This window comes from Echinops telfairi, unplaced genomic scaffold, assembly GCF_000313985.2.
Source record: "Echinops telfairi isolate 266 unplaced genomic scaffold, ASM31398v2 ScPeMD7_5167;HRSCAF=5991, whole genome shotgun sequence".
NCBI classification, from domain to species: domain Eukaryota; kingdom Metazoa; phylum Chordata; class Mammalia; order Afrosoricida; family Tenrecidae; genus Echinops; species Echinops telfairi.
In genome coordinates this window covers 3956834-3974622 of record NW_022109066.1, presented here as the reverse complement: position 1 = coordinate 3974622, position 17789 = coordinate 3956834, and the positions used below count along the sequence as shown (strand labels likewise).

Here is a 17789-nt window from a genome sequence, read left to right as displayed (position 1 = left end):
GGTAGAGTTGAGCTTCTAACCTTTCTGATAGTAGCTGAGCAAGCTAACTGCACCACACAAGGACTCCATGCCCCTTGTAAAGCTTTAATTACTCTTTGTTAACAGACCATTTTGCCCACCTTGGTTTCATGATTATTCTTCCCAAAGGTCTTAAAACACAGCTACCCAAAGGACTGGGCATCTTAGAGACAGCCATCCTTAAAGCTGTGACAGGTGACAGCTCACAGCAAGAAGAGAGAAACATGCCAGACAGTAGACAGAGTCACTTTTTTAAAGCCACAAAATGAGGGTGAGTGGCCCTCCATATTCCAGGAACTGGGACAGCATTCTGTCACAGCCCAGTGTCAGCTGGCCTCTTGATGGTACCACTGTGTGCTAAGTTAAAGATGTTGACTGTTTAAGGGCGTGGAAGAAAGTATAATCCTTCAGAAAGGCATTTTAGAAATCACTATTTTGAATAAATAATTAGAATCTCAAAAATATTTAGTGCCAAAGGAGCAAGATTATTATTAGTTTATATGGATTCTGTGTTCCTTGGGGCTGTCAGATAAATGATACTTTCTTTGTTAGTGTAAGGATCCCTGGTAGTGTAATGGGTTACATATTGGGCTACTGACTGCAAGGTCAATAGTTCAAACCCACTACTCCAAGGGAGGAAGTCTCAGCTTTCTGCTCTCATAAAGATGTCTAGCCTTGGAAACCCACAGGGACAGAACTACTCTGTCCTCTAGGTTGCTTTGAATCGGCATGAAATGAATAACAGTGAATTGTGGGTGTGGATGCAAACACATTCCAGGTGGGTTACAGTGTTGTTGTCAGGTGGCGTGGAGTCATCTCCGGACCATGGCAGCGCTGTGCACAGCAGAAGAGAACCCTGCCTGGCCCTGAGCCCTCCCACCATTGCTCTCAGCCACGGTGTCAGTCCATCTTGTCAAGGGTCTTCCTCTTTCTCGCTGCCCCTCTGCTTTCCCACGTATGATGTCCTTCTCAGGAACTGGTCTCTCTACGGCGTCTCTCAGCCTGTAGGATGCAGTCCCCACATCCTTGCCTCCAGGGAGCACTCTGACCATACTTCCACCAAGACGGATTGCCTTATTCTTTTGGCAGTTAGAGGTACTTTCAGTGTTCTTTGCCAACGCCATAATTCAAATGCGTTGATTCTCTGTGGTCTTCCTTGTTCAGTGTCCAATTATCACATGTATATGAGGCAACTGAAAATATCCAGACTTGGGTCAGGTACACCTTAGTCCTCAAAGTAGCATCCTCACCCCTCACGTGCAGCAGATTTACCCAATGCAACACCTTATTTCTTTCTTGACTGCTGCTTCCATAAGCGTCGATTGAGGATCCATACAAGACAGAATCCTTGACAACTTTGATCCAGTCTCAATTTATCATAATGTTGCCTGTTAGTCCGGTCGTGAGGATTGTTGTTTACTCTACATTGAGTCATGATCCATACAGAAGGCTGCGATCTTTGACCTTCATCGGCAAGTGTTTCCCGCACTCCTCACTTTCAGCAAGTTACAGCTCCCTAAATTCTCGTTTTGACTAAGCACTCATCACAAGTGGGTTTTCTCACATTAGAAGCAGTGGTTAAAAGAAGCACACATTGGTTTTGAAGCCTGTGACCCCAAAGAAGCCACACATGGACCTTCTTGTGAACCCTACTTTTCCCACCTGCCACCTCTGTGACTTGTGGGCAAGGTATCACCTCATCTGGACTTTGCCTCCCTTATCAGTCACGAGACTGGTATGGTCAGCCTCTATAAAGGCCAGCACAGGGCTGACCCCAGTGCTGTGCCGGAGTCAGCTCCCAGAGACGGTGAGAGCCAGGTATACGGTCTCATCCCCCCTCTGTGGGTGATGCCACGGTGGCAGCTTGAAATCAACCACAGTGATGACTGTCCACACCACAGAAATTGGCAAACACTAAAAGAGCTAAGGGCTTTTTTTTTTTTTTATCCTGGAGAGCCAGGTTTTAAACACTTGTGACTCACCACGCATTGGCCCTCAGCTACTGGATCTCTGTACCTTGGCCTCCTGCGGCCATGGTTGTGATCGGAGTTGTTCCTTCAGCTTTGCTCTGCTCCAGCCTACAGCAGAATCACCCAGGGACATGCTCCAACAGCGTGCTTGAACCCTGTCCCCCGGGTCCCAGATTTGGTTAGTCTAGAGGGGGACCCCAAGATTTGCATTTCTCACACTTCCACTGCTCCTCCGGGAGCGACAATTGGGACTGTCTGATAAACGAGGGTCTGCAGTGGGATGTAGAAAACATCTCACCTCCGGACACAGGAAAGGATGTTAAAAACGATCACATGTAACTTTGCTTTTCAGCCCTTATGAGATAATAATCACTATTTGGCCATTTTTGTTAGTCGCCGTTGAGTCAGTTCAACTCATGACCAGCCCGCGGACAGCAGAATGCAGCAGTGCCTGGTCCTGTGTCATTGTTACAATCACGGCGAGGCTCGTGCTGGTGACCACCTGCAACCTAGTCAGATAACAAGTACTCTGTTGTGATCCACGGAGTTTCATTAGCTGATTATTTTACCAGTCGAATGCCAAGCCTTTCTTCCTGGACTTAGCCTGGAAGTTCTGCAGAAATCTGTCTGCCATGGATAGAGGCACAATGAGGGCAATGAGAGCCCAAAGGAAATCTCTAAATTTGCATCTCCCAATGTCAAGAAGAATAGGCGCCAATAGCAGCAAGGAGTCAGCGGAAACCCTTCTCTTGCCTCAGTCTGCCATGTTTCCTCTACGTGCACTTCAGAGCACCATGCTGTGCGTCTCCTGGCACCCCTTGGGAGCAAGGGCTTTCCTCTGCCTCGCCCCTTCTTCTTCCTATGACTCTGGTGTGGATGTCGGGTGCCATGGAGTTGGTTCTAACTCCACTGAGCGACCCTCTGTACAACAGAACAAAACACTGTCCAGTCCTGTGCCACCCTCGCAATGCTTCTTACGTTTGAGCCCTTTGTGGTAGCCACTGTGCCAATCCATCTTGTTGAGGGTCTTCCTCTTTTTCGCTGCCCCTCCACTTTACCAAGCAGGGTGCCCTTCTCCAGGGACTGGTCTCTCCCGACAGCATGTCCAGAGTAAGTCTTGGTACTGACAATGTCTGTGGCATAGCTTCCAGCGTCGCAGCAACATGCCCACCCCCACAGTATGGCAAGCTGACAAGTGAACATTGGCATTACCACTTCCCTGCCCATTTTCCACATTTGGGGAAACTGAGATCACAGCGCTGACAAGCAGAGAAGCCAGGTTAAGCCCCAGTGCTCCAAACGTAGTGCCATTATAGTCACCATGCCGGTGATGCGCTGCTCAGGGGAGAGTAGAGGCTGCACTCCATCAGCCCTGTCAATGCCCAGCTGTGCACTCAGGGCCACATCCGCCCAGAGACACCTTTTTCTTAGCTGCACCAAGGTGCTGGGCAGGCCACCAGAGCCCCATCAAATCCACCGGCTCTACTCCCTTCACTCTAACCCCTGGGTGGAGGGGAGGGCTGTCACCACTGACAGGCAGAGGGAGGGGAAAGAGAGACACAGAAAGAGACTATTTAAAGTGTGATTGAGGCCGCACATGTGAGCATGTGGAAGAGACTTACAAAACAGCTGTTCCTGCAGGAGGCTTCGGGGCAGGTGTCAGCAGGGCAGAGCGGGGAGATTTGGCTGGAGGCAGAGCCACAGATTGTCAGCGATGATTGCTATCTCTCCTGCCCACCCTGGCATGTGCGTGGCTTCGAAGGTGCCCAGTGGATAGGGCAATTAGCCTGTATCCCAGGGCGCCTGGCTCTGTCTCTCCCTTTCCCTCCCACTGCCTTTCTGCAATTAGGACGTACTGGGTAATAGCTGCCAAGTGCTTTGTTGGATCTGATGAGTTTATTAATTTCTTGGGAGCTAATGGGAGGGTGGGTGGGAGATGCATTTCCTGGCTGGAGCCTGGTGCCTAATGAGTCTCTTTGCCCATTCCCAGAGGTCGGGGAGGGAGGTGGGCTTCTTGCTCAGACTGCTGGCTCCCACTCTGGATGCATCATTCTCATTCCTGGCTCTTCTGCAGGCCTCTCTGGTGTGAAAGCCCAGAGTTAGAGCTTCCTAGGTCAGGTAGTTGATGAGACTGGGTCCCCTGAGAACAAGAACTGGAGTTCGGAACGTGGGCAGGGAGGCCCGGGCCTGCTGGGCCTGTTGCTGGAGAGTGTGTAAGTGACAGGTCAGACTCAAAGATACTCGGTCCTGAGCCGAGTGTCCAAAGGCTGACCGTTAGCCTCACTGCTCTCTCTGCTCATCTGCCCAAAGGTGGCCCTCCACAGCCGAGGAGGCCATCAGAACCAATCGACCCCCTTTGAAGACAGACCCTCAACCTCCAAGAGGAGATCGGTTCACCTGACGGTGAGGGGTGTCAGACACCAAGAGGGAAAACTGATGTCCCCCAAGTGTGAGCTGGTAGCTGGAGCTCCTTGACAGCCCCCTGGTTAGCCCAGGCAGCCTGTCCGAATGATGTCCTTATGGCCCCTGGCTGAGAGACAGCAGCAGGGACTGGAGAGACTACAGGCTGAGGGTTCATTCGGACTGAGCAGGACTCAAACTGGTGCTAGCCGATTACCTTAGGTCACTAAACTCCTCTGAGCCTCAGTTTCCCCTCTCCACGAATTTTCCTGGTGGGTAGGGGGATGAGATGAGACAACACAACACACTGAGCACAGCAAGAAGAGTCCAGCCGTAGTTGTCACCTTTCCCCTTTGACTTGAAAGTCTAGCTATTGACCCTCCATTGTCCCCGCCCTTTCTCCTGCAGAGAGAGATGAGGGCGTAACGGGCTGGTTGTCCCCCCTGGGAGCTAATGGGCATTCCTGAGGGTCAGGGGAGAGAACTCACTGCCCTCCACCCACCCCCATGGCAGCAGGCATCTGCTATAGAAGGTTGCCTGGCTTCTTCCTCCTAAGCCAGGTGCTGGGGTCCGAGCCCCTGCTGCATGAGCCACACAGGCTGCTGGGGAGGCAGATGGGCAAGCCAATACGAGGGGCTTCCAGAGGGGTAGGCGCTGGGCTGGTACCTGCACCAGCCATTCTGAGGAAGAGGGATGAGGCTGTTTGCCCCAGCTCCATGGGGGTGGGTTTGTGGAGGGTCACATTGGTGGTGGGAAGTGGAGTGAAGTTACCGTGGGTTTTCCCCGTGAGTGTTTTTAGCCCCTTCGTTTGTGACCACTGGATGAGTTGACTATGCAGGTTTGCTCTGAGGGGCTCATCTTAGCGGTGGAGGCTCCGCCCCCTCAGCTATCCGGCTGGGTGCCTGTAGGCATGTAAATGGGCTTCGTTGTGTGGCCTCAGTTTCCTTTCCTGTAAAATGGAACTGGCTGTGTGGCGGTGCCCCAGATGGATACTGCCTACAAGCTAAGCAGGACCTCACATGGACAGGACCGACCGCCCTTGAATAGATGAGACCACTGTGTACCCTCTCTTGGGCCATATCCACGCAGAGGCCTGGCGGGACGCTTCTGAACACCCCTCCAGGCAAGAGGCTCACCTGCAGATAGGCAGCGTTCCCCCGCTGTGGAGACCTCACGTTCCAGGCTGGTACTCCAGGCTGAGGAAACCTCCCCGTTCCTGGTCCACGTGGTCCCTGCTGGCCCTTCCCTTTACAAGATCCCATTGGAGGGGGTCAGGGAGATGGCCCCTCAGCCCTGTGACTGTGGTGAGGTGACCAACGGTGAGACACGTCTCTCTTATTCTTGGAGCTTCCAGAAGAGGAGCCCGAGCCGCTCTGCGCAGCAGAGCCACGTGGCATCCCTGGGACGTGTGTGGGTTTTCCAGGGAAGCTGCTGTTGGAGCCCAGAGACGCCTGGCAGAGGCCAGTGTGTGCGTTTGCAGGGTTTCCAGCCCGCTGTCAGCGGCTCTCCTGGCCGCCCACCTCACACCATTCAGCAGCAGACAGGGTTTGCCAGGGCTCCAGAGACTGGAACGGTCCTGGGATTTCTATCACATGTGGTTTGTATTTGTAAAACTAAGCCGTGAAAGCAGACCAAGCACCACACACACAGTTCATTAGCTCTTGCGTGTTTAGGGTTAGGGAAGTTTCTGGAATGAGCGAGTAAATTGTGAGTGAGTTTCCCTAGAGATTGAATTCCAGTTTCGAGAAGTTCCTCGAATGACTGACTCAATAAGTCGCGGCGGGGGTGAGGGGGTGGGGGTGGGGGGGATCCCCCGTAGAGGTCTTCAAGACAAAGGATAAGAGGAAAACAGACAGCGTTTTTGTTTTGTTTTTTTCAACCCAGGTTAAATATGTCATCACAGTGACCCGCTGAGTTTCTAAAACTGTCCCCAGGACAGAGGTCGTCTGCCCCATTTCTAGGGATGTACAGTTGGGACCCATGGTCCTGGGTCTGCCTGGAAAATGTAGCATCCAAGTGGCACATCTGTGATGTCAGTTGGTTCTCAGAGTGGCTTTGTGGAGAAGACCGGGCAAGCATTACCAGCTTCACATTTATGGGGAAACAGAGGCTCTGGAAGACTCAGTTGGCTGGCTGCCTCCTGCTCCCCAGCCAGCCAAGAGGTCGACCTTGCCGGAGCCTGGATCTCCCCCTTCTGCTTCCTTTGTTAGTACAGTCAACGATTCAGCAAACACTTATTAAAGGGCCTAGTAGATGCTGGCTCTCTCCGATATCCCATCTGTAATTACTTCATCAGAATTATGGAAGATAGATCGACGCTAAATAGTTGGCACAGTCTTGCCTCCACATAATGTGATTCCAGATGTGGCGGAACCTTCCATGTGAGAGAACGTCCCTAAGTACATCCCATTCCTGATTTATTTTCCCATTTCCCCCTTCAAGTTGTTTCCCTGGTCTTTCTTCACTCTCAACCTTGTCCTCCACCCTCCACCCTTCATAGAGCCAACCCTACCTGTGGGGCAGCCTCTCCTTGCTCCAGTCCCGCCCTCTGCTCCCTGGGCCACATCTCCCCTTCCTTCTGCAATTTCAGTGCCACTCAGCCAGAGGCAGGGAGCGGCCTCTCAGCTTCATCCAACCCCAGCGACCTGGCCTGTGCCCACTTCCCCCGACCCAGAGAGCTGGAGGGCCTCCGCGACCAGGCTCCCGGCCTCCTCCTTCCCCATTCTCCTAGTCCTCTCCTGTTGGTCTTCTCAGATCGGCCAGTGGCATGTGGCGGAGGGCCTCAGCATGGACAGCCGCCTCTACGCCTCCAACATCTCAGACAGTCTCTTCAACACCACCCTGGTCGTCACCACCATCCTGGTAAGCGGGGTGCTCCCGGGCCTCCCAGCTGCAGCTCCCCAGGGTGCCTCACCCAGCTCTAGGCCCTCACCAGCTCCCTTTCCCAGGGCACAGAGATGGGAGCTCTAATCACAAGGCGGAGGCCAATTGATGGCAGTGTAATTAAACTCCAGTTGCTGTTTCATATGGAAATGATGTCTGATGAGTTTCACAGCAGCTGGGGATGAGGGCTGGGCTGTGAGATAGTAGAGAGAGAATGCTTTTCCCAGGGGCTCCCCGACAACAGCCGGGCAGCTGTGTGGCCAAGGTAAGGGGACCTTGTTACAGGGGGAGCAGCCCATCTGGGGACTGGACCCAGTGCACTGGGTGCTCCCTGCTGTTCCCCAGCTGTGGCGCCCTTCCTATCCTGTACAAAATGAATCCTTCCATCTCCCCACCTCCAAAACTTCCATCTAGACTTCCGTCTATCCTAGACTTCCGTCTATCCTAGAATCCCTAGACTGCCATCTATCCACATTTCCAAATCGGTGAGAGGAGAGGTCTCCGAGTCTGCATCATAGGCAAGGCCAGCGGCCTTTAAAATAGTATTCCCTGCTCTGCAGAAGTGACTGGGCTCCCTAGGTGCCAGCTCCTGTGCTTGCTCAGCCTGGAGACAGAAAAATAAGACACTAAGACCAAATGTGTCAGTCTCTGGCTTCCTACCTAACCCAGGGGTCTCCCTCCTTCCCTCCTGAAAACATGCTTTTGGATAGTGTCCGCTCACCCAGCTGCCCACACGAAGCCATAATTATTTTGTGCATTCCCCATCTCCTTTGCTTTCTGGGCTTAATCAGAAGCATATTTCTCTGCCCGACTGAGCGTCGTATGGGCCAGCGATAGCCAGTGTAGCCACATTGATGTAATTGCAGTCCAAAGCAAAGAGACCTGACGTGTTCCTTAGTCTGCTCAACCTTATCTCTAATAGGCCAGGTCTGCAGACGTGTCTGCTCAGGGCAAGGTTTTTGAGATAATACAGATGGCTTAGGGACCTCCATCACCACCTCCCTGAACTCTGAAGCTCCCCAAACTCTGCAGTAGGAGTTACTGGTCTACAGTCAGTAGAGCACAGTGAAAGAGGGGATAAGCTATTGCTGGGGGGTGGGGGGTGGGGGAGGTGGGTAGTGAGAGGCTAGAAGCTTCATCCCCCTCTCCCCCCCAGAGAGCGGCAAAGCCTTTAGAGAGGAAGGGGCATGTAAAGTGGGCGCCAAAAGACAGGGTGGGCTGGGAAATACTGAAAGTGCAGGTTGGCCCAGGGAATGGGCACTGGTAAAGAATGGCAGAGACATAGGGCCAGAACAGTGGGTTGGATGGAATTGCTTAGAAACCTTCATGCCAGGCTGTTGACTTTTCCCTTCCTTGGAAGGAACCCCGGTCCCTGAACGTGTTCATTCACTCAGTGGATGCGTATTGGGCACCTGCTCTGTTCTGGACACGAGGGAGAGAAGTATCCAGGGTCTGAGCAGTCAGAAGCCCCTGCCAGTAAGGAACTTGCATCCCAGCAGAGAATCTGAGCCTGGGAGGAGAGATGTGAATTTTAGCCCATACGGAAACTAGAAAATGATGAGCCGCCACCGCCTGTCAGTGGAGGCTTGTGTGATTCAGACAGACTAGGGAGGAAAGGCTAGCAGTCTACTTCTGAAAATCAGCCAATGAGAATCCTGCTGAGCCCAAGTCTGATCCAGGGTGGCTGTGGGTTGAGGGCCAGCTTGTTGACGGCCAACAATAGCGCCGTGACAAGAGGAAGAAACAATAGGGTGTGAGATGCGGTTTTGGGGTGCTGAGAGGGGTCCCCAAACAAGGGGACGCGATGGGCGAGAAGGTGCGACCTAAGCAAAGCTCCAAAAGAGGTGAGGGAGAAGCCAAGGGTTGTCCAAGCAGAGGGAACATTTGAGCAAAGGAAAGCGGGGAGCAGTCGCAGCTGCCAGCCTTGGTCCCCAGCTTGGCTCCCGCTTTGGCTGGTCTGAACCAGTGTGAGAGCTCGGAGAGGTAAGGGGGGTTAGGAGTGGGGGCTGCAGAGCCAGCCCAGCTGGAGAGCTGCGACAGCCCAGCCAGGCCAGGGGGGCTGCGAAGTCTGACCGCTGGGCTTTCTTTCCCGTGCTCTGAAAGACCTCACAACTTCCCCTCGGTGCCTCTGTGTCCTTCATGGCCTCTGCTCTCACTTAGGCCCATGGTACCCCTTCCACCGCAACTTCCGGCACAGCCTGCTAACAGGCTCCCTTCTCAGCTGCCCACCCTGCACCCTCACTCCTGTCTGAGTGGTCATTCCAAAAGCAGAGGGGATCCACTTGTCCCTTACTTAACATCCCCGAGGGACTCCGCAGCACCTCCCACCTTTAGCTCGAGATATGAACCCTTCAGGCCCTGCCTACTTTCGCTGCTTCCTCCAAATGCCACTGGGAGTCCAATGCTGCTGGTTTCCCAGCACCCCCTGCTGGTTTCCCAGCACCTCCTGGCCTTTTGTGGCTTCGGCCTTTGCACATGCTGCTCCCTCCTACCAAAGTTGGTACCTTTTCTGTGGCTTTTCTCACCCTCTGGCCAGGGGTCCCAGGGCGGCAGGCATTCGTGGAGATAGTGGGTATCCCCCCAGCCCCAACGGGTGCACATTAGAGCATTATCCCTGGCAGATGACACCCCAGCATGAGGTCTCCTTTGCATGCCCTCTCGTCTCCTGGCCCTGCCGATGCACTTGCTCCCGCCCTCAAATACACAGATGTCGTCAGAACTGTCATCTAGCAGCCTTTCCATACACGAGGCCTCAGGTGCAGCCACCTGTTTGGAGGCGTGGGTGCCGCCACGATGCTCACCAGGCTTTACTGGGCTGCCACACAAAGATGGACTGGGGAGAAAGGTCTGATGAAAACCCTGTGGATCGCCAACTGGCCAACATTTGAGGAGCCCTGGGGTGTGGTGGCTGTACCAAGGCAGCAGTTCGAATCCAGCAGCCACTCCACGGGGGAAGGATGGGGCTTGCTGCTCATAAAGAGCTGCCGTTCTTCCCTGTCCTGTAGGGTCGCAAGGAGTCTGCATTGACTCGGTGGCGGTGAGCTTGGCCAACACTCCATTCTGCTGTGCAGGGGTCACTGTGAGGGAAGAGCCTGCTGGAGGGCTGCTACCGACAACAGCCCCCACTCCTGGAACACCCACTTGGTATCAAACCCCAATTTTACCAACTTCAAGTGGTTCTTTGGTTTGACCAACGCTCCTGCCAGATAAGGTCCAGAGACCAGCAGTTGGCCCCTTACTTTCCAAAGTGCCAGGAGCCCCACTCTTTGTGATAATTTAGCCCTCCAACATGTCTCCTCCCTCCAGGAGCAGCAAAATCATATTGACTTTGAATATGTAAGTGAGCTTTAACCTTAATGGAATGTATTTGAGATGGAGAATTTGGTGACACTCCTTAGGACAATTCAAGATACCCTGGGATGTTGCCAAACGGGATGGAAACCCTTGGCCAAGCCCTGACCCCAAAGCCATTTCAGACCCTGTCAGCCGCACAGTCGGCACATGCTTAATTCTGAAGACAGGTGCGGCACACAGAGGAGCAGGGGTCAGTCCCTGGCCCCACTCACATCCTGCCTAGGGAGCCTGCATCGGTGGGGACCCCCTGGAAGAGAGTGTGAGGAGCCCTGAGTGTGAGGAGGAGTTCTGAGAGGTGGGTTGGAGTAGGAGGAGGGGAGGGGACTCCGAGCCAGAGATGATGAGTGAGTCTACATTTGCGATGGGGAAGAAGAGATTCTGGAGTGGAGGGTGGCCTGTGTGGAAGGTGGAGAGATCGGCCTCACCCCATTGACATGAGGTCGTGCCCACCAGGTCACCAATCCGAACCACACTCCTTTCAACCTGGAGCTCCTCCCTGACCTACTTCAAAGGCATTCTTACACGTCACTGGGGCCATAGGCCACTCTCGCTTCCTCCCTCATGATAACTGGTCTCCTGAACTCCCGTGTTCCCCCAGCCCACCAGCCCCTTCCAGGATGAGCTCAGCAAATCACCCTTCCAGTGCGTCCCTCTCCTACCTTACAGTGATCTCTTCCATCTCAGTTCACACCTGTCCCCATCTTCAGCTGTTCTTGTCCAGAGCTTTCGCTGGCTCCAATTCTGGATCTGCATCCAGTCTCCTGTCCCCAGCTGCACCTTGGCAATCCCTATGCTCACCTGTCACTCGTATCCCTAGAGTGGATCTGCTGAACCTTTGATCCCACCTGCCCCACTTTCTGCACTGCTCTGGCAACTGGTCTGCGTTGCCTCCGCTCCGTATCTACACTCCTGCTCTCCACCTTACCTGCCGGCCTGCTTCCCAGCATCATACTCATGTGATTCCCACCTGCCTTCCTGGGACCTTGTGCCACTTTTCTTACTTATTTTTCTAATCTTTTCCTTTCTAGGGATACCCTCCTGTCTGCCTAAAAATATACTCGACCATCTAACTGACTCCCAGCTACCCTGCAAGCTAGCTTCCAGTTTAGAGAATCAAGGCCCTGGGTAGACTTGAGGGGACCCCCTCCCACCCCCTCCCAGCGATGCATGCAGATGGAGGAATAAACTTGCAGGCTGGGCATGACTCCGAGCAGGCAGAGGGGAGGCAGTCTGCTCCATGCCTGCCGTGGGGCCCTCTTTCCTGGATTTCCCAGTTTTCCCAACATGCTGATCCCCTCTCACTTCAGCACCAATTATTCACTCCTGAGTTCTTGCAGAGTTCTGCTGCCCCAGTGAACCTGCCTTCTGAAAGGTCACCAGTGAGGCCTGACCCAGACGCCCTTTCATAGTTCGGACATCTGTGTGGACATCTGACATCGTTCCTCTTTGACTTTTGACTGCATTGTTCTGATTTTCAGCCTTCCCGGGCACTTCCCCTTTTCTTCTTCAATGCCTCTCATCTCTTCTGGTCTCTAAGATCATGTGCTCTGTAAGGTCTTATTCTTACATTTGCTCTTTCAATGCTTTCCCCCTAGGGTCTAAAAGACTGTGTGACTGCAGTCTCATTTCTGCACCAAGCCATCCCAATCTCTGTACCCCGTCATACATGCTATCCACATTTTAAACATCCAGTTGGGAACGTCCTCCTGGACAATCTACACAACTCAAATGCAACATGTTCCGTGTCCCCTCCCCACCCAGCCATGCCAGTGAAGACAGCGGATCCAAGGGTCCCAAGCTCTCCTCTAAACTCCATCCAACCAATCATTACCGTCTTTTCTGGTATCCTTGCAGTCTCCAATCCAAGTTGAGCCAATCCCTGCTGCAGACCTCAGTAGATCATCTCTCAAGAGAGTCTGTCTTCATTTCTTTGACTCTCCCCCCTGGGTACTTCATATTCTTTACTCTTTAAAACCTTTAATGTTTCACTCTACATGGCATGATGTAGTCTCCTCATCCTGGCATCCAAAGCCAGCCTGACCCTAATTCCTTTTTCTAAGTGTATCCTTCCCCACCACGCCAGACACCTCTTGGTTGTAGTAAGGGGGGGATCCATGAATAGGCCCTGCTCTTCCTACCCTGGTTTCTGCTCTTGATCATGCCTTTCGGACTTCATTCTTCCTGACATATGCTCCGCTGTCCGTCTACCATCATTCTCCTGAACCCAGCTTTGATCCACCTTCTCCCTGGCACCTGCTCAGGGCGTTTTTGTTGGAAGAACTGCATCTTTCTCCTCAGTGCTGTCGTGGACAGATCATGCCCCGCCTTGGATTGCAATTCTCCACGTACTTATTCTTACCCAGTCAGTTTCTCAGGTGTCGGTGTATCTTGGATACAAGAGGTATCAGAGCAAGAAATCTCTGTAGAATAAGCAAAAGGACGAAAAGAAACCAAGGGATGGAGAGGTCGTGGACCCCAGGAAGGAATTGGCACAGGTTGGAGAGACTACAGCGTGGTGCCGTGCAGTGGGAGCCATTGTATGTTACTGATCGGAGTAGGACCTCCATGAAGGAGATCTTTGGGAAGCGAGTCAGGAAACCATAGCTAACTATCACCTCCAGAGTAGCCCATTACCCCAGCCCTTCCCTGCCGTCTTCTCCCCAATTCCTCTCATCCAGTCCCTCCCCATCACTTATGGCTGAGAAGCCACGGCTAAGGTGAGCATGACAGCTGCCCAGTTTTGCTGCAGGAAAACCCGTATTTAATGCTGAAGGGGAACCACCAGGAGATGGAAGGCAACGACCGCTACGAGGGCTTCTGTGTGGACATGCTCCAGGAGCTGGCAGAGATCCTCCGATTCAACTACAAGATCCGCCTGGTCGGGGATGGCGTGTACGGCGTTCCCGAGGCCAACGGCACCTGGACGGGCATGGTCGGAGAGCTGATCGCTAGGGTAAGAAACTTGGTGGGGCGGTGGATGGGGAGTGAGAAGTATGCTCGTGTACTTTCCATTTATTCAGGCACTCGAGCAATCATTCAAACTTCAACAAAATTGTAATGTGGTAAAATAGATATAACGTAAAAGTAATGGTACATGCAATGATATTAATTACATTCACAATGTTTCACAATCATCACCGCTCTATTTTGCCAAAATATTGTCATCAGTTAAACGGAAACTCAGTACCCAATGAACAATAATTCTCATTCCCTCTCCCCAACTCCTGGTCCACTCTCATCTACTTTCTTCTATTAAGTTCCTTAGTTCAGCCATTCCGTCTAGTGGAATCATGCTCATTTGTCCTTTTATGTCTGACTCATTTCACTTGGCATCATATTTCCAGAGCTCACCTGTATTGTAGCCTGGGTTAGAACTTTATACATTTTTATGACTGAATAATATTTAATTACATATATATATATACACACCATATTCTATTTCTCCTTTTGTCTGTTGATGGACACTGGGGCTATTTCCACTGTTGGGCTACTGTGAATAGTACTTTGGTGAACCTTGGTATACATGTATCTACTTCAGTCCCTGCTATCAATTCTTTGGGGTCTACCTAGTGAAACTGCTGCCTCATTTGGCATTTCTGTGTTTAACTTTTTGAGGTACCACCAAACTGTTCTCCACTGCAGCTGCATATTTTACATTCCCATCAATGCATGAGAGTTCCAATTTCTCCACCTCCTCGCTAGTGCTTGTTATTCTCCACTTTTTGAAAGCGTAACCGTCCTAGCAGGTGTGCAGTGGAAGCTCATTGTGGCTTTGATTGGCATTTTCCTGGTGATTAGTCATGTTGAACATTTTCCCAGATGCTTATTGGCCATTTGTATATCTCTGGAGAAATGTCTATTCAAGCTCCTTACCAAGTTTTTAATTGAGTTTTAATGTTGGTTGTTGAGTTATAGGAGTTCTTTATATATTCTGTATGCCATCCTTGATCAGATACACGACTGGAAAATATTTTCCTCATTTTGTGGGTTGACTTTTCCCTCTTTTAATAGTGTCCTTTGATTAAGGTGACCAGATGTCCCGCTTTTGGTGGGACAGTCCCAATTTTGAACAATTTGTCCCGCATCCCTCAGAGTTTTTGAAAAGTCCCAATTTTTGGAAAGAATGCATGACAAGCTAGGGCATACGGTTTTCAGCTCCCACGTGGCTATTTCACCAGGATATGAGTTTAATCAATGGCGTCCCGCTTTACCAATGTTAAAATCTAGTCACCTAACCTTTGATACATAAAAGTTTTCCAATAAAGTCCAACTTACTGTATTTTTCTTTTGACACTGGTGATTTGGGGTGTTGTATTTAAGAATCCACTGTCAAATCCAAGGACATGGAGATTTACTTCTATGGTTTTATATATGTTATTTGATTTTAACTGCTATTTAGGTTATTTATCTCTTTCAAGTTTTTGCATTTGGTCTGAGATAAGCTCCCCACTGTTACTCTTATACTTGTTGAAATCCAGTTGTCCCAGCACCATTTATTGAGGAACTTATTCTCTCCCCATTTAGACTTGGAAACTTGGTCAAAAATAATTTGGCCATAAATGTATATGGCAATTCTTAAACTCTCATCTCCATCCATTGGTCTATATGCCTCTCCATATACCAGTACCACATATAGCTTTACAGTAAGTTTTGATATTGGGACTATGAGTTGTCAAACTTTGCTATTTTTTTCAAGATTGATTTGGATATTGGGGCCCTGTGTTAGACCAGGTTGACTAGAGAAACAAATCCAGAGACACTCATATGTGTGTAAGAGAGAGCTTTATAGCAAATAGCAATTGTATATTGAGAAAACATCCCAGATCAAGTTCAAAAGTCTGATATTAGCCCATATGTCCGATACGAGTCCATAAATTCTTCAGACTCGCATACTCATTCACAATGATACCGAATGCAGGAAGATCACAGGCCGGTGGGTAAAAAGTCTTGTCAATCCAATGGTGGTGGATGTATCTAGGGCTCTGGCTGCCATCAATGTGGCTTTGTGTGGCTTGTCAATAGGAAGGTGAAGCAGAGAGAAAGTGTGATCCACCTCCCAGGAGAAAAAAAAAAGAGGAAGTTCCCGGAATCCTCATGACGAAGCCATGCCCCAAGGAGGTATCTTCGGGCTGTGACCTGATTGACAAGCTAAACTCCACCCCTTTGCTCTTTTATCAAGTTGACATGGAATTGTGTAACTACCACAGGCTCCTTATAATTCCACGTGAATTTGGTAGTCAGCTCTTCTATCTAGAAAAAAGAGATAGTTGGAATTTTGATGAGGATTGCATTGAATCTGAAGCTCGTTTTGTATATTGTCAACAGTTCAATGATAGCAAGTTTGCTAATCCATGAACATGGAATAGCTCTGTGTTTACTTTTGGCCATCTTTATTTTCTTCCAGCAGTATTTTGCAGTTTTCAGTATACCAAGTATTTTGCTTCCTTGGTTAGATTTATTCCTAGGTATTTTATACTTTTAGAAGCTATTTTCAATGAAATTGGTCTCTTCATTTCCTTCGCAAAATGTTTATTGATATATAAAAGTAAATAGAAACACAATAGATTTTTGTGTGTATGGATGAACCTAGAAACTTTGCTAAACTTTTTTGCTCTTGGACCTTTTTTGTGGATTATTCAGTATTTTCTATATATAAGATGCCGACATCTGTGACTAGAGATGGTTTTAATTCTTTCCAACTTGAATGCCTATTAATTCTTTCTCTCTGAGTAGAACTTCAAGTACAAGACTGAGTAACAGCAGAGAAAGCAAGCATCCTCATCTTGTTCTTGATCGTAATTAGAAAAAATGCTTTCAATCTTTTACCATTGAATATGATGATGTTAGCTGTAGACTTTTTATAAATGCTCTTCATCATATTGAGGAAGTTCCCAATGGTTTTTAGTTTGGGGACTCTTTCCATAGTGAAGGCATGCTGGATTTGATACAATACCTTTCTGCATCAGTGGAAATGATCACATACGTATTTTCCCTTTTATTCTGCTCATGAGGTGTGTTATAGCAATGACTTATGTTCTACCACCCTTGCATCCCAGGAATAAATCCCACTCGGTCGTAGTATCTAATCCCCTTAATGTGCTATTGAATTCACTTTGGTGGCATTTGCCATCCACGCATGTTTTTCATTTACTTCTTCACTCATTCCACACCTCTCCATGGAGCAGGAACCACAGTAAGCACCAGGGACACAATAGCAAGCAAGGTATAAGACAACCATGGTTTGTGCTCCTGTCTCTCCCAGACTAGCCTATGCTACAAGTAATGGAAACTTTGACCAATTATCATGCACTTGTGAGTTTGATTCTCCCCACCATTCCACTCCCCTCCCCCAGGTCGGGGGCGTTAATCCATTTGCTCCATATTTGTTCTGATTATTTTGTTATTCATTAGCACTCTCTGGCAGATTTGGGCTGGGCCCTGGGAGAGGGGAGCAAACCCACATCAGCCGACTTTTGACATTTGGAAGCTGCTGTAGAGGAGGCAGGGGTAAATACCAGGAGGAGAAGGATCCACTGCCCAAGCCGTGGATACGGCTATTTCATTATTGCTTGCATAATTTTCTGTTCTCACTGGTGTCTTTTTACAGACCCAGGGCCTGGGTGGCCATGGATAGGCCACAGATTTTGGGTGGGGCGGGGAGGGGTGGAGGTGAGCATGGAGACTTGATTAAAATGCAGGGGAGCATCATATGACACCAGCCATCAGGTAGGAGAAAGCAAGGGTATGAGAACATTTTTCCACGGGGAAATCTCTTGTTTTGTTGGCAGACACTATTAATATCTGTAAAAAATCATTATGTTCATGGCTAATTCACCGTTCATGTTTTATAACTGAGTTTTGATCATCAGGGTAGGTGATGGGCACCCAGTGCAGAGAGCACCGACCTACATTCTGGATGTGACCTTGAACCCACCCTTTTCCTTCAGTGCTTCCCAATGAGAGGAGGGTCCCCTGCAGCTCGGCCGCAGCTCCCAGCATATGCGCCCCCCCCCCAGGTGCTTGACATGCGTTAGCGCTCATCTTCACACTTACCTTTGATCTAGGATCTCTCCCCATTTTACAGATGAGCAATCTGAAGCTCAGTTTAAATCACTTGCCCAAAGTCATGCAGTTCATATGACACAAAGTTGGGGTTTGAACCCA

General features: G+C 50.2%; 1 protein-coding gene across 1 annotated transcript in view; it reads left to right on the top strand.

Annotated features, from left to right (window-relative positions):
- LOC101662846 (glutamate receptor ionotropic, kainate 4) overlaps positions 1-17789 on the top strand; it is a 234021-nt gene that overhangs the window by 134764 nt on the left and 81468 nt on the right. Inside the window, exons 9-10 of the mRNA XM_004716267.2 lie at positions 7143-7250; positions 13375-13578. Coding sequence (XP_004716324.2) covers positions 7143-7250; positions 13375-13578 — 312 coding nt within the window. The remainder of the gene's footprint in view (positions 1-7142; positions 7251-13374; positions 13579-17789) is intronic.